Consider the following 14,638-nt stretch of genomic DNA (forward strand, 5'->3'; position numbering starts at 1 on the left):
GGCACAAGATAATATTTCATTCAAGTCTCCTTTCTATTATTTATTTTCTCATTTTCCTGTCACAAGCAATATCTGTGTTCAAATCTCCTGGTGCCACAAAAACATATGATTTCTTGAAGAAGCTGGAAACCAGAACTCCACTGTCTTTTCATTTTTAACTCAATTATGAGCCAAAGTAGACAGAAGTCAAACATCAAAACCGAGTAACAGAACAACAGCGTTATAGCTGCAAAATATCCAGTGTTAGATAAGTGATACAGCCTCCCAGCAGACCTGTAACAGTGTCCTGATAGTTATTACTCATAAGAGCAGGACTGAAACAGAATGCTCACTTCAGAGAGAGTTTCTGCATAGACCCAGCCTGGTACATCTGAGAGTTGTCAGTAACAACACTTGGAGGGAGCCAGACACACGCTTTTGGTCTCCAAGGAAAAGTGCGAGTTCCAGCAAAATTTTCAGACAGCCCAAACAGAAAACCCAGATCCTCCAAAACACACAAGGAATCTTTCCTAAACTGATGGAATATCAACCTGAGGCTCCCTGTGTTACAACCACTATGGACTTGTGCAGATTACAGTGCAAACTGTAAATCTCTACCTCATTTTATATACATCTAAAAAACACAACAGAACAACAGAAGTGCAACCTTTTGTTTCAGCCCCTTTCAATCTTTCCTGGAACACTGATGTAACCTGTTACCTCTAGAGTGGAACTACAAAGGCAAATTTCACTGCTTAAGAAGAACAAGGCAGACATAGAAGTAAAAAGTCAAGAATGCCTTCAAAATTTCCAAGAGCTCTAGTATTACAGGATTGAATTAAAAGTTTTCCAGTGCTAAAACCTTTTGCTTGTTTCAAGACTTAGAGATTTGTGTCTAGACTTCAATAACTTCAACCACAGCTTGTAAAATAAAATCACCACCTCCAAACTCTTCCCATATACTCATTCACCAGAGGTTATTTCAAGAGACTAAATACATCTGTGGATTCAATAGAATTCCAACTGGATTGCAGCAGCAACCTGCCCATCCATCACCAGCTTTAATGCTGTAACCCCACCCTGACCAAGAGAACCACCTGCCCCTATGGAAGCAGCTCCTCTACATACACAGAACTTTTATTAAGGGGCTGGCTGTATCTTATGCAATGAACTCTTTAGGGCAAACACAATTTGATTGTAAATCTCTGTGACTGACTACCAGACAAAGGGAACTGGAATTACACAGAACCTTTCCCCCACCTTCTTTGACAAAAGCCCCCCCAGCATTTTACAAGCTTTCAATTTCTCACCTGCCTCCCATCTCTACAATCTTTCATACAAAACAATAAACAGAAGAAGAATAAAAGACAGCCTTACTATTAAAAAAAATTAATGCAAACTCTTCAAATTATTCAAAAGGTCAAAGCACTTATATCTATAATATTCTCCTTGATAGTTGCATAAGGAAATCCAAAAGAACCCCTCTTCTGAACAGCAGTTAGTGAGGGAAAATGCACAGCACTTAAAATAAATGTAGCACAAAATAAATAGATGTGAGGGAGTCCTGTGGTTCCAAAGACAGAGAAACGATTTCAGGTTGAACACTGACTTCATATTTTCATGGGGAAAATATTTCACAAGAAAGGATATAGAAAATAAACACACAGACAGTACATTTTTCTTATTCAAAATTATGAAACAAAGACCTCTAAATCCGAGCATCCTTTTTGCTCTAGAGCAAATAAAGTCTATGGAAAGGTCACCGATAGTGACAGACTTTAGGTTAAGGGGACAAATTCAGATCCAACTGTAGCATTTAGCAGTACAGAAAAAAATCAGAGGGAAAAACTGCTGTAAATTTGACATCCATCTTAAATATCACTCCCTGTTACTATTGGCCTAACACACTAATGTTTCAACAAGCTGGAAACACTGTTTTTAAAACTCTAATCAGTTGAAATGAACAGCATTCAGGAGAAATCATGTCACTAGCCCAGCAGTGCAAGGTGAATGAAGTTACCTAAATTTTCCATGCACTTTCACTACAAGTCTTGTCCTTGACCATAGACTGCATGAGTTTTAGGACTACCGAAAGATGAAATATTGCTCTTCAGAAGATGAACATGATGACTAGCAATTTTTTATTCATAAATATTGTGAGTAATGTACTTATGTACTTGTAGCTTCAACCATCAGCCCTGATTTTTCAACATACTAAGCAGGGGAAATAACTACAAGCTTTTATTTCAAAAAAATCCAACATCACCAAGAAACTAGAAGCTGTTTAATTCCTTTTCTGTGGTCCATACCAGATAGTTTGTCACTTGGAAATATAAGCACACTGCAATATATTCCCTGAGGAATTCTTGTGGCATGTTGGTCCGGGGGGCATTTGTTTGGTAGGCTTGTTTGTATCAAAGTCCTGAAGACTGGAGCTGTGCTCCTTTCAGCAGTGGTCAAGTTGAGAACCAGCTGAGCTGGTGTGTGACAGAACACACCATGGACAAGGACCTTCTTCTGAGAACCCTGGAATAGCAAATGGAAGGAGAAAGCTCATCTGAGATCAGCAAGCTGAAGAGAGCAGGGCACTACTCCAAAGAGGACTCCAGGTCTGAGCAGCTGACAGGACCTCAGCACACATCAGTGCCCAGAGCTGGGAGTTCTGAGCCAGCTGATTTATCTGCAAGTTCCTATTTGAGCATTAGATCAAAATATTTCATCTGCAGAGAATTTTGAAGGTCAATCATTTTTCAATTATAACCAATTTGAAGAATCACGTCCTGCACTACTTAAAATCAGTGCAATGTCATTAAACAACAAAATTACTCCAACGTTCTCACAAAGAACAAAATTATTCATTAAAGCTACCAATTTCTGATTGCTTTTCAAAGAATGTAATAGAATTTTGGTCTTGCATATCTGATGGGAACATTTCCTCCACAAAAACCTTATCACTCAAGATAAAACTTTTGTAGCTTTCCCAATCAGAACAGATTTAATTCCTTATCAGCTTAATCCTCATTTCTCTCTTTTTCTCAAGAAAATGATCCACTGAGAGTACAGCAGTACAGCTACAAGCCTAGCAAGAAATGAAGGAAGAATTTTATGGAGTATTTCTCAACACAACTCTACTCCTGATTTACTTATGGTCACTCTAACACTTAACTCAAGCTTTTCCCAGTGCAGTACCTAGGAAACATTTTGTAACTCCACATTCCAGAAAGATAGAGAAGTGAGATCTGTGGTATTTTATGAACGTATCTTTGAGTTTAGAAGGCAGTTTTTGCACACTTCACAGATGCCTGACCTTGAGGGATCATAATGTTTAGTGCTGTTTGTCAAGTGCAGCTATGTCAAGAACACCTGGTAAAACAGCGATGGTACTAAGTCAAAGAAGTTTTCCAAATTCTGCTAAAAGCAGTGCTATCTGTAAGAAAAAAATCTACAGACTGGCTTAATCTGGCAGCAGTGGTGTATCAGTACACTCTGCCTGCTTCCAAAATTTCATGTCAAAACAGTTGTCTGATTTCTCCAAGTGTGTATCCTGGGAAGTGCTCAAGGGAACACACTCCCACACAGACAGACTCACTCGCTCAGCACTGATGCCACACATCTGATTTCTCCCTCGATGCTGCATCCCCCTCTTGGGTGTTTGTAACTCACTGGCGTGGCTTCTTCCCCACTCCAGTAACACACTGACCAGACCCAGCTGTGGCTGCTGCATCAGATCAAGCAAAGGAGAAGGCATGGAGCTGTCAAGGACTGACTCTCCCATTAGATGGGAACCACGGTCTCTTTTGCCTGAAAGCCCTGATTCAAACAGGGTGTCCTACTGTGTGACCCAGGTACCTCCTGTCCTGCAGGCAGGCAGTATTCCACAGCCAGAGAAACAAAACTTCAAGCCTAGAACTGCTCTTGGATTCAGACAACTGAATTATTTGAAGTTCTTTAAATTACTTGAATCTCTTTGGAAAGTAGGATTATTTTATCATTTGTCCTTGGCTGAGATGACCAGCTGGTGATTACTACAGAGCTATTGTAAAGTAGCCAGTATTGAGTTAAAGAAAGATTAAACTGTAGAAAAAAAAAAATCAATGTGTCATACCAAACTTGAATTTGGAGCCTGTTAAAAGAAATAAACACAAATGCTGTACGCTGTTGTCTTTTTTTTTTTTTCCCTTTTTCCTAATGCATTGCTGATGAAGTCCCCAGACATTTCATTCCAGACACATTGAAAAATTTTCATGGCAAAGGTAGGCCTTGGTTTATCACTAGGGCAAAGCATCCAGATAGAAAGTTGTGATCGCTACCAGGAGAACACTGGAACTGTGATCTGGATTTCTGAGGCTGCAGAATAGTCCTGTCGTAGCAGCCCTGCCTGAATGCTCCTTTTGCACTTCAAGCTGGCTCTTGTTTCTCTCTGCTGACTTTTGCAGCTCATTTTACAAATGGACAATTCCACATTATCAGCCAGAGCTTTGAACACAGACTGCAAATACAGCAGCAGCAGTCACAGAGGCATTGCTGGAATATTCTTCTTTTCTGTACTGATGCTTGAATGTCTCACACCGGATCTGGTGATATCATTTTAGAAGGGGAATGAAAGTATTCCTGGTTAGGTGGAGATTAAATACACATCATCTGTTACTGGACATCTGTTCAGGTTAATGCCCTTCGTATTCTTGGTGTTTCTGAGCAACAGGAAATAAAGAGCTCTAAGTAACAAAAGCCAAGGTGGAATAAAAACACTACATTTAATTGGAAAAAACTACTGCCAAATAAAGTGCATTTGAACTCTAAAGCTAATTAAGCAATGGGAAATCAAAACAATTGCTATTTACAGTGAAAAGGAAAAACACCCAGTTTGCTTTTGCCATCTCAGAAATGACTGATTACCACCTAGCACTATAATGATATTCCTTCAGAGTAAATTATAGACTGGCTTCTACTTTCTTGAATCTAAGGAAATAAATTTATTGCTTCTCAGCACTCCAAAATAAGTGTTGATTAAACCAGAACAGTATATAAACAGATACTCTTTATTAAAAAAAAAATAAAGTCTGCCATCACATTAAATGAGTGCAACAAATGGAATAAAAATACCACCTGCAGAGTTTCCATGTTGAGGCAGAGCACAGACAGCTCTCCAAGCACAACCAGCACGTGCTACTCAGAGGTTCTCTGACAAAACAGACAGCTCTCCTTTGCCAGCTCACTGGAAAAAGACTGGAAAAACATCCCTGCTGGTTTCAACACTGTACATTTAGAACTAGTTTGCTAAATAGCCTGTAATGGCCATGGAAGAACAGATGGAACACCCAAGGCCACTGCTCATCTCAGAGAATTATGATTACCAGTAAAAACCTAAAGAGAGCTACTATAATTTTTGAGGAAATTACAGAATTATGATGTTTACCCCTAATAGCTTAATCAATGTTTGCAATAGGGTCTACCTGCACAAGCCAACCTTGATAAGGCAGCTAAACACTTTCAGCCCTGGACCCATTTCCATCCTCACAGGAAAAATTCTGTTCTGGCACAGAAATTCATTGGAAATGCTCTGGTCTCCATCCAAACATCCTCTGCAGCTTCTGAGAAGAGAAAGGGAAATCCATTTCACTCCTCATGATTTATGGGAGACTGAATAACAGTATCTTTGTCCTTACTTTAAGAGCTGACATACTTTTCTACCCTTTCCCACTTAATGCCTGAACTTTGAAACTTGGCACATAATTTATTGCTCTTTTTGGATGATGCCCAAAACTAAGTTCAAATAAAAGCAGGTTAAATAATGGAGCTGTATTTGAAAACTCCATGCAAAATGTGCATGAACTCAGTAACTCGAAATGTAATTCTCCCTTTTCCAACCTTTGCAACAAACAAATCCAGGTCCAAAGCAACAAATGCAGACCCTATGCTCCCTAAAATCTGATTCTTCCAGCCCAGAAGTGCTGCAACTTTCTATACAGCCTTAGCACCAGGTCCTGAGCACCAGGCTGGAACTGTTCCTGATGAGACTGACTTTTCTCTAAATATGAGGGAGTGGGGACACGGCAGCAGGATTGTTTTATAAGGGATTAACAAGGAAAGATTTTGCTCAGCATATCTTACCTCAAGACTGCAACACGCTGAGGGCACGTGCACTACAAATTACCTGTCAATGGAGCTGCTGTAACTCATTTCAGCTTCAGTCCCCCATGCACATGCTACTGCACGGTACCCAAGGAGCAGCATCCAGGGAATCCCAAGTGCACCACACACAGCCACAGAGAGGATCTCGATCCCCTCCTGACGGGCACGTGTCAGGCTCTCACCCCACAGACTACAGAACAGCTGCAGCCAGTGATCTGAATTCTCCTTCAGTGCTGTAATCTCCAGAAATTCTTGTTCCTGAAGCTGAAAGAACTGTTCTAAAGACTAATCCAGTAACAAAATCACGGACACTGACCTGTAATTAGCTCTCTGACTTCCATGTCGTTCGTTTTTCGCAACAGCCTGATCAATGCAGGGATCCCATCGCAGTTCTTTATCGCCACTTTGTTTTCATTATCCTTCCCGTAGGAGATGTTTCTGAGAGCCCCGCAGGCCTTACGGTGCACCTCGGGCTTTGGGTGATCCAGCAGGCCCACCAGGATGGGGATGCCCTTGAGGTGCCGGACGTCCTTTTTGATCTTGTCGTTCTCGTAGCACAGGTGCTGCAGGTAGGCCGCGGCGTTGGACTTGACGGGGTCGATGGGGTGGCTGAGCATGGCGATGACCTCGGGCAGGTCGGGGTCCCTCCAGCGCGGGTCCTTGCGGATGCTGTCGATGGAGGGCGAGCGCTTGCCCAGCCGCTCGATGCTGGCCATGCTGCCCCGCTCCGGCTGCGCCAGCGGCGCCGCGTAGCCGCCGTGCAGGTACGGGATCCTCTCCTCGACCATCTCCGTCTCGATGGGGTCATCGTAGCCCCTGTGAGAACCAATGGTCCCAAGGCAAAGGGAAAAAAAGAAAAAAGCACGTTTAAGGACTAGTAACTCTGAGTCCATATGGAGATTTCAGCCACAAGCATGCATTTTAATATCACAAACATCACTGGGGCAGCATATTTACAGTTTCTAATTGTTCATTTGGAGTAACTTGAAAATTAACCATAGTTGAGTTCCCAGCAGTGATGGGACTCCAGCACAGTGTTTGTTTGGCTAGCAATGAAATGATGACAGGAACTTCAAGCCATCAAACAGATTGCTTTGATTTTGGTCACTTAGCAAAGCAATTACAACAGAGCTGGATTACATTTAGTAGGAAACACCGATCTTCATTAATGCTGCTACTTCTGCAACAAACCAAAACTCTAATTAAAGGCATTCAAGGCCTGGGCAGGGACCACAGATGTATTTCAGCAAGTCTGACAAGTTCCACTACATTTCCATGTTGATGCTCACACAAGCACACTCTAAACAATCCTCTTAATCGATATTGCCATAAACCACCCTCTTATATATTTTTCTTTTCAAACCAGCAGCAGCCTTTTGCTTTACAGCTTTTTCCTGGACAGGTTTGCTACTGTCTCAGTATTGCAGTTAGCTCAAGTCAAGCGAGTGGTTCTAATTGCTACAAAATGTTTCTTAAAATCTTTCATCTAAAGCACTGAGTGATGTTATTGAACCATTTCTGCTGTCATGCTGAAGTATAGGCTATTAGGAAGAAAACGGAACTTGCTGTCATCCCAAAGGGACTGATAATTAAACTGGGCTCTGAGGAGAAGAGCAACCGGAGGTGGAGACTGAACTTAGTCTCGTACAATTAACGTTTTTAATGTTAAAAGTGCCGCTCCTGACTTTATGTTGTTTTAATTGCTGTTCTAAACCATAAACTGAATGAAAGGATAAAAATGGGCAAGTATCCAAAACTCAGAATGAATCTGAAGAAATCCTTTTATGGATGCAGTTACTTGTATATGTATAATTCAGCAGTTGCTCTACACAGTAATTTACGCTCTCTGGACAGTCATGTTTTCTGTTACAGAACAAAGCTGCTTCCATCACTCCAAGCAGAAAGCAACAACACTGAAACAATTTACTTCTGTGAATGCACACAGGGCAGAAGGAATAACAAAACCCCTTAGCTACTCCTCAAAATCTGGTTTTTACAAATGCAAATTTGTGATAACCAGCATTAAAACTACAACAAATTCTCATTTCTCAAACTCATCCTCATGCTAAATTCTTTTTCACTTCATAAAAGCAGCAGAAGAATAATTTTAATAATTGCACAGCTGGTCCTTGCTTGACTTGGTAACTCACAATTCAGAACATCTCAGTTGTGTGAGCTGCCCACAAGATAACTGTGCACCACCTCAATTACACCTGCACAATTAAGTTTCTCTCTCCACCTCAACCGTGCAAGTACACAAAGATAATTACTGTCTTGGGATGCAGTTTGTTTGCTTTATTTCCACAAAGCCTTCCAAACAGCACCACATAGATGGGACTACTTTCCTCACATTGTATCATCTTTCCTTTGCCACACAAAGCTCCTTGGCCTCATTACATTTTTCAAAAGAAAACTTTAGAGTTAGGACTTCAAATTGCAACAGTGTCATGACAAGAGAGTACCACATAAGTCTAGTACCAACAGTACTAATTTTAATTGTCAATCACTACTTATTAAATATGAGTGAAAATACCTGAAGTCCATAATTAATCATTAAAAAAGAAAAAACAAGTAAGATCACAACCCTGGCTTAAAACAAGACAGCATCTCTCAACAATCGGTAGAGAAGAGGATAAAAACAAAACCCCACAATTGCTGGAACAAGGCCACACAGGCCAGATCCAACATTCCTCTGAGGATGAAACAGGGTCGAGAGCCACTGCTAAAGCACCAGTGACATAACTCAATGACTGTATCTGGCAGCAAAGAAAACACCTGCACACTTGACCCCTGAAGACCCTAAATCATTATGTAGAAACTCTGAGATCCTGTATGAAACTAAGAGTATACAAGAAAGCTCAGCCAAGGCAAGTATCACACTACTTCAGACTCACATGACTAAATACAGTGATCAAGGCTAGGAAAGGTTAAAAAAAACAACAGGGAAAGTAATTTACCAAAACAGATCCTCTGCAGAGGATCATTAACAACTGCATCAGAACAACTGCTTAGGCAGAGACAGACAGAAGTGCCGTAAGCCCCAGCACCTCTCCTTTAACAGAGGGCTGGAAGACCAGACTGGCAGAGTGAGAAAGTCAAAAGCAACAATCTATCAGGGCATTAAACACACCCTGATCACCAACGTATTTACACACTGGGTGAGTAAAGAAATCCTCTGAGTCGAACTGGTGCAGGTCAAATGTGATTTTTCACATCCACATCACTGGAACAACTAGGCTGGGAAGCAAAGCCAGTTGATACAGAACAGGACTCACAAGAGCTCCGCACTGCTCTCAGGAGACCAAGAGCTCTTTACTCTCAGGACTGAAGAGCTCTGGTGCTATGCCAGAATTGCTGACTGCAAGCATCTTGCCTTCTGTCTGTTTGTAGCAAGGCAGCTGAGTTTTTAGGATGCCATGGGTCTCACTAATCACCTGTCTCAGGGAATTGATCAAAACACATACTAGCATAGTTAAAAACTGGGAGAGCTTGTGGATTTATCATCTTCCTTATGGCTTCAACACAGGCATATTTGAATAAACAGGTGAAGAATTTAAACATTTAATCCTCAACAACTTCTACAAGTGTTACATTCATTACAGTTTGCAGCTGGTGTCTGCTTTGGATAAAAGACCAGAAAGGCTTGGGATTTCAGCAGGAAACTTTGTGCCAAACATTGTAGAGGAGAGGTAAAGACTTTGCAGAATGAGATTCTACTTCTGCCAGGCTCTTGTCCCTGATAGGATACACAAGGGGATTCAAAACTGGAGTGAATCCTCTGCTGAGACAAGCCTGAGTTATGGCTATATGGTTTAAACACCAAAATCTCCTTAACTGGAAACACCTAAGAACTGCCAATGGATGAGCTGACTTGGGTTGCCTCCTGCCACATCAAACTCTGCCATTCATCACCTTCTGCTACCTGGAAGTTGTATCTACAATTACAAGCCTTTATATTCTGTACTGAAAAGAACACCAGAAGAATGAGACTGACATGTATCGTGTTACCAGTTCTCTCACTGTCTATACACAACAGCAAGACAGACGCACTGGTAAAGGTATTTAATCTGAAATCTGGCTCATTTCCTGATAGTGATAATTTGGACCGTGAAGTGACCACCAAATACAGTCTCAGTGTTTTAAATCAGGCTTCTGGCATAGATAATTTAACAGTAAAAAACTGTTTTGTTGTTGATTTAGTCAACATTAAAAATGTATATCCCTTACAGTCTCGAACAGTAACCCTGGCAATAGCTGCTCCAGAGCTCTTAGGGAAAAAAGAGGTCCCATTTATGCTCATGCAAGTACAGGCTGCAGTGGTCCACTCTGGAAACAAATCACCACTGACACAAGAAAAATCTGAACAGAAGTTATTTAAATCAGTAAGGCTTGTCATTTCTTTCCATCCTGTGTTAATTTCAATTTAATGATTAAGAAATATTCAAATAGTAATAGGGATGTTTTTTGTGAATGCAAGTATTCAGTACTTCCCGCTTCTCCTGCAAAAAGGACTGTATATAAAACATCCAGCACACAATACAATTAGATGTTTTTAAAAACTGTAATAAAACACCTAGTATAATAAAGGCAACCTACCAAATGAAGGAAACTCAATTAAAGATGTGTAAATGCCTTCCAAAGTAAACTTGAATAACATTATTTCAATACTATACACCCCAAATGCTTTTCTCTAACCCAAATTTATTATGCAACTTGACTTACACCAAACCAGAGCATAAGCTGAGGGGAAGAACAAGAATTGCCAGGTGCTCTTGCAGAAAGTGATGAATCTTACATGAGGAGGGTCTCAGTATGAAGGAAAACAAGAAAGCCCAGCCACAAACAATGATGAGCCAACAGAGCAAGCATTTGCCTTTGTGCATTTATCTGGATTTGGAGATGTTTGTGAGGAGGCACATTTTTCCCCAATTTAAAATGAAATAGAAGCAGCTTAAAATTAAGCTGGTGATGACAGAAGAAAAGCACAAATAGGTATTTATCTCTGTGATCAAATGGAGCAGGCAAGAGCTGGAAAGAACAACCTGTACTTGCAATCCCCCTGCCTAGGATCCCTCCAGACACAGCTGGGCTGCCTCCTCATCACACGGGGAATCAGACTCACTAGCACAGCTCCCAGAGAGAAACCTCCATCAAGCCCTCTCAGAACAGGAACTGACAGTAAGGACTCTTATTTTACCTTTAAATTACTCCCTAATTAAGTAGCACCTACGGGAAAAACATGAGACAAAGGCTCAGTGAGTCATCAGTGGAGGAATTCTGCTCAGGACACGATGCCCGAGCTGAAAGTCGGTGTGACATGGAACAGCACTCAACAGAGTTGTTGTTGAACCTGCTCTACACATACAAACTTTCTGAAATCAAAAGTGACATCAATTAATCACATTTATTTAATAATTTCCCCAGAAATTAAAATTTTAAAAAACTAGAGAGGAGCAATAAATTGGCAATTACCCTCATCTAGTACAAAGCACTACTTGTAGTCTTTATTTTCTTGCAGATCAGTAGCATATCTAAAATGCAGGTTTATTGAATTGTTCAAGTATTTCTTTGAAATGTCAAAAAGTAACTGCTTATGAAGAGGCCCTCATACAATCTTCTTATGTTCTCAACAGCAAAAGTTTGCTGCCACAGTCAGGCTAATTATTTGTCAAAGTCTCTTGATCACATTAAATATGGAAAAAAACCTCATAACAAAAGAAATGTAGAAGAAAAATTATGAAGTGGTTCTATCCAAACTGCAAGGAACAATAAATCAAAGGGATGTTTAATAAAACCACCAAATTTTAAAATGCAAATGGGTAGGTTCTAAGAATATATTTAATTATTCATTTTGCATACAGTTTGAAAAATGTTAATAAAAATTTAGAAGCGTTGATGCCTGACTTCTTTTAGCAAGAACTGTAAACTTGCTTAGTTCAGGGAAGTGCTAATCCAAGTCTGATAGACTGATCAGGATTGTGGCACCCACTGGGTGTAGATACTTCCTTCAGCCCCACAAAACAGGGATATGATTCCACTGCTGGGTAAGCCTGCAAAATCAAAGATGTCACAAGGGACTTGAAGGGTGTTCTCGGAGATATGCCTTGATATCTTTTCATTGCATTTTTATCTTTTTTTTTTTTTTTTTCCTCTCACAGGTATAGATGACAATTTGGAAGTGTTTGATTCTAGCTTTGGAATGAACTTCCAGAACAGGGAGGGAAAATAGAGCCAGAAAATATGATGATGAATGACGTAACATCTCCAAGGAGGAGGACTCTGAGAGAACAAAAGGACAGCACAAATCCCACCGACAACTGCTGCTGATGCAGCAAAGCCCGAGGTCAGGAATGTTAAGTCTAAAGACTGTCTGTACACAGAGGCAGGTGAACACAGACTCTTTATAGCTCTGGAAACTATTCTAAATTAGAAGGAAAAGAATGAGAACTAAATCCATATCAAAACATGAATCATGAGGATATGACTTCAAGCAGGCACATGTAAAATTTGTACACCCCTTAGAAAACAAAGTATTACAAGTTTTTCAGGTCTGTACAAGATGACTTTCAGCTGAGGAACAGGACTCTTTTCCCAAGCCTGGAGGTTGTTGGGTTTTTTCCTCAAATGGAAGAGTAGATAGTTGTTCATGCTAATACCAGAAAACATGGCATAAAATAGAACGTTTCTTAGAAACTGGGCTGAACCAGAAGTAATCTGTAACTGGTCATTTTTAATACAACACAGATACCCTCTTCTCCCCTATAGGCACAGGGCAAAAATAATGATCTAGTCTTTATGATCTGTGAGGTTCAGCATAACCTGGTCAGACAGCTGAGGGTGTGTGCTTAGCACAGGATCTGGGCAGAGGCTGTCACACCTCACAAGACAGCTTGGCACCCTTTCACCACCAGGGATCAGCTCATCTGCAACCCCAACCAGCTGTTCAAACCTTTTGTTTGTTTGGCAGATGTGCATACAACCAGACCTGTCAGGAGTCTCACAGATCACCAACTCCTCTTTTCACCTTGCTAGTGAGGGATGGCTCTAGGACAACACAGTGCATTCACAACTCTTTTTTATGAAGAGGAAAAAAAAGTAACTTAGCCTTCTTGTACAAGGTCATCTTTCTCTCTAAATTCAACCTGAACTAAGCAGCCCAGAATGACTGAAAGGGTCCTTGGGCCCCACCTCTCCCTCTCTTCCATATTTCATGTTTGTTTTCTGTCAAGTAATTCCGGAATGTACCAGATCAGAGAATTTGAATGTATACGATCAAATAAGCAAAGCTGCAGAACAGCACCATGAAAAACAAACGGGTTTTACCTTCCTTTGTGAGGCCTTCCCCTCTCTGGCACGCCTGCAGACGTCCTCCTGTTCACAGTGGAGTAATCGGGATCCAGTTCATACCCTTCATCGTCTACTCCGAGGCTGCGGTTGTCATCTTCCAGTCCGTAGGGCTCCGGCTGGAAGCGCTCGGGCTGGGAGCGGTTCAGGTCAACACTGCTGCCCACTGGCACCTGAGGCTGGGCAACGGGGCCGTAGTTCTCCCTCCTGCTGGGCAGGGTGAAGCTGCCATCATCGGGCCGGTAGGTGCCCCCGGGCACGTAGGCGTAGCGGGGCCGGTAGCCGACGCCTCGGGACAAGCTGCCATAGCTGTCCGAGAGGTCTCCGTAGCCGTCGTGGCCGATGTAGGGGCGGTACTGGCCCTCGTGGCTCTCGGGGTACGAGTCGTTGTAGCTGTTGTAGGAGCGGGTCAGGGTGGATGAGGCCTGGGGGGTGATGAAGCGCTCGCCGTTCTTCAGGTACCTCCTGTCGATGGAGTCCGTGTAGCTGCCCATGGGCGAGGAGCCGTCCATGGCAGGGAGCCCGTCCGGCCCCAGCGGCACCTGCCGCACCGTCCTCGTGGTCACTGTCTTGACCATCTTGGTAACCTGGCAGGAAGCAGTGAGTAAATGTGTTAATGCTCTCCTTGCTGCATAATGTGGTGAGAACACGGGGAGAGAGCACCACAGAGCCAACTACTGTGCCGTGCCTGCAACACCAGCAAAGCAGTCGGCTCACCTATTGGCTTTTGGAATGAACAGTGAAAAACACTTTGAAAAAAACACTCTGGGCTCTTAGTACCAAATCAAAACCACTGCAGCCATGTGACAGCACACAGAAGCAGCAAAAAGTCATTATATCAACTCCAATTCCTCCAGAATGTTTTCAGGAAACACCTGTCCTATGAGAAGACTTTACTATGTTGTGGAGCCACAGCCTGTCCTCCTACAGCTACAGCATAAATACCACATCACATTCTCTAGTTTAACAGAGTTATATGCTTCTCCCTGATCTGGATCAAGTTTGCATCTCTGTGTAATTTGATGGACCTCAAATTAGGCAGTAATATTTAGGAAACCATGATCTCAAACAGAAGTTTTGGGCTTCACAATTGTGGACAACACACCTTCTTTCTCTTTTACAGTATTCTTACATCCACCAACCACCACACAAGCCCAATAGGTAGCAGTTGTAATTATTTTGG

The 14,638-nt window shown here is 41.8% G+C and overlaps 1 protein-coding gene across 15 annotated transcripts in view; it reads right to left on the minus strand.

Moving 5' to 3' along the window:
- The window catches only part of ARVCF (ARVCF delta catenin family member), a 248,924-nt gene that overhangs the window by 64,436 nt on the left and 169,850 nt on the right, over nucleotides 1-14,638 (minus strand). For all 15 annotated transcript variants that reach the window (XM_021544511.3, XM_021544512.3, XM_021544513.3 and 12 more), the window contains 2 exons: nucleotides 13,435-14,042; nucleotides 6,428-6,927 (listed from right to left, as the gene is read on the minus strand). In XM_021544511.3, coding sequence (XP_021400186.2) covers nucleotides 6,428-6,927; nucleotides 13,435-14,042 — 1,108 coding nt within the window. The remainder of the gene's footprint in view (nucleotides 1-6,427; nucleotides 6,928-13,434; nucleotides 14,043-14,638) is intronic.

This window comes from Lonchura striata, chromosome 18 (assembly GCF_046129695.1).
Source record: "Lonchura striata isolate bLonStr1 chromosome 18, bLonStr1.mat, whole genome shotgun sequence".
NCBI classification, from domain to species: Eukaryota; Metazoa; Chordata; class Aves; order Passeriformes; family Estrildidae; genus Lonchura; species Lonchura striata.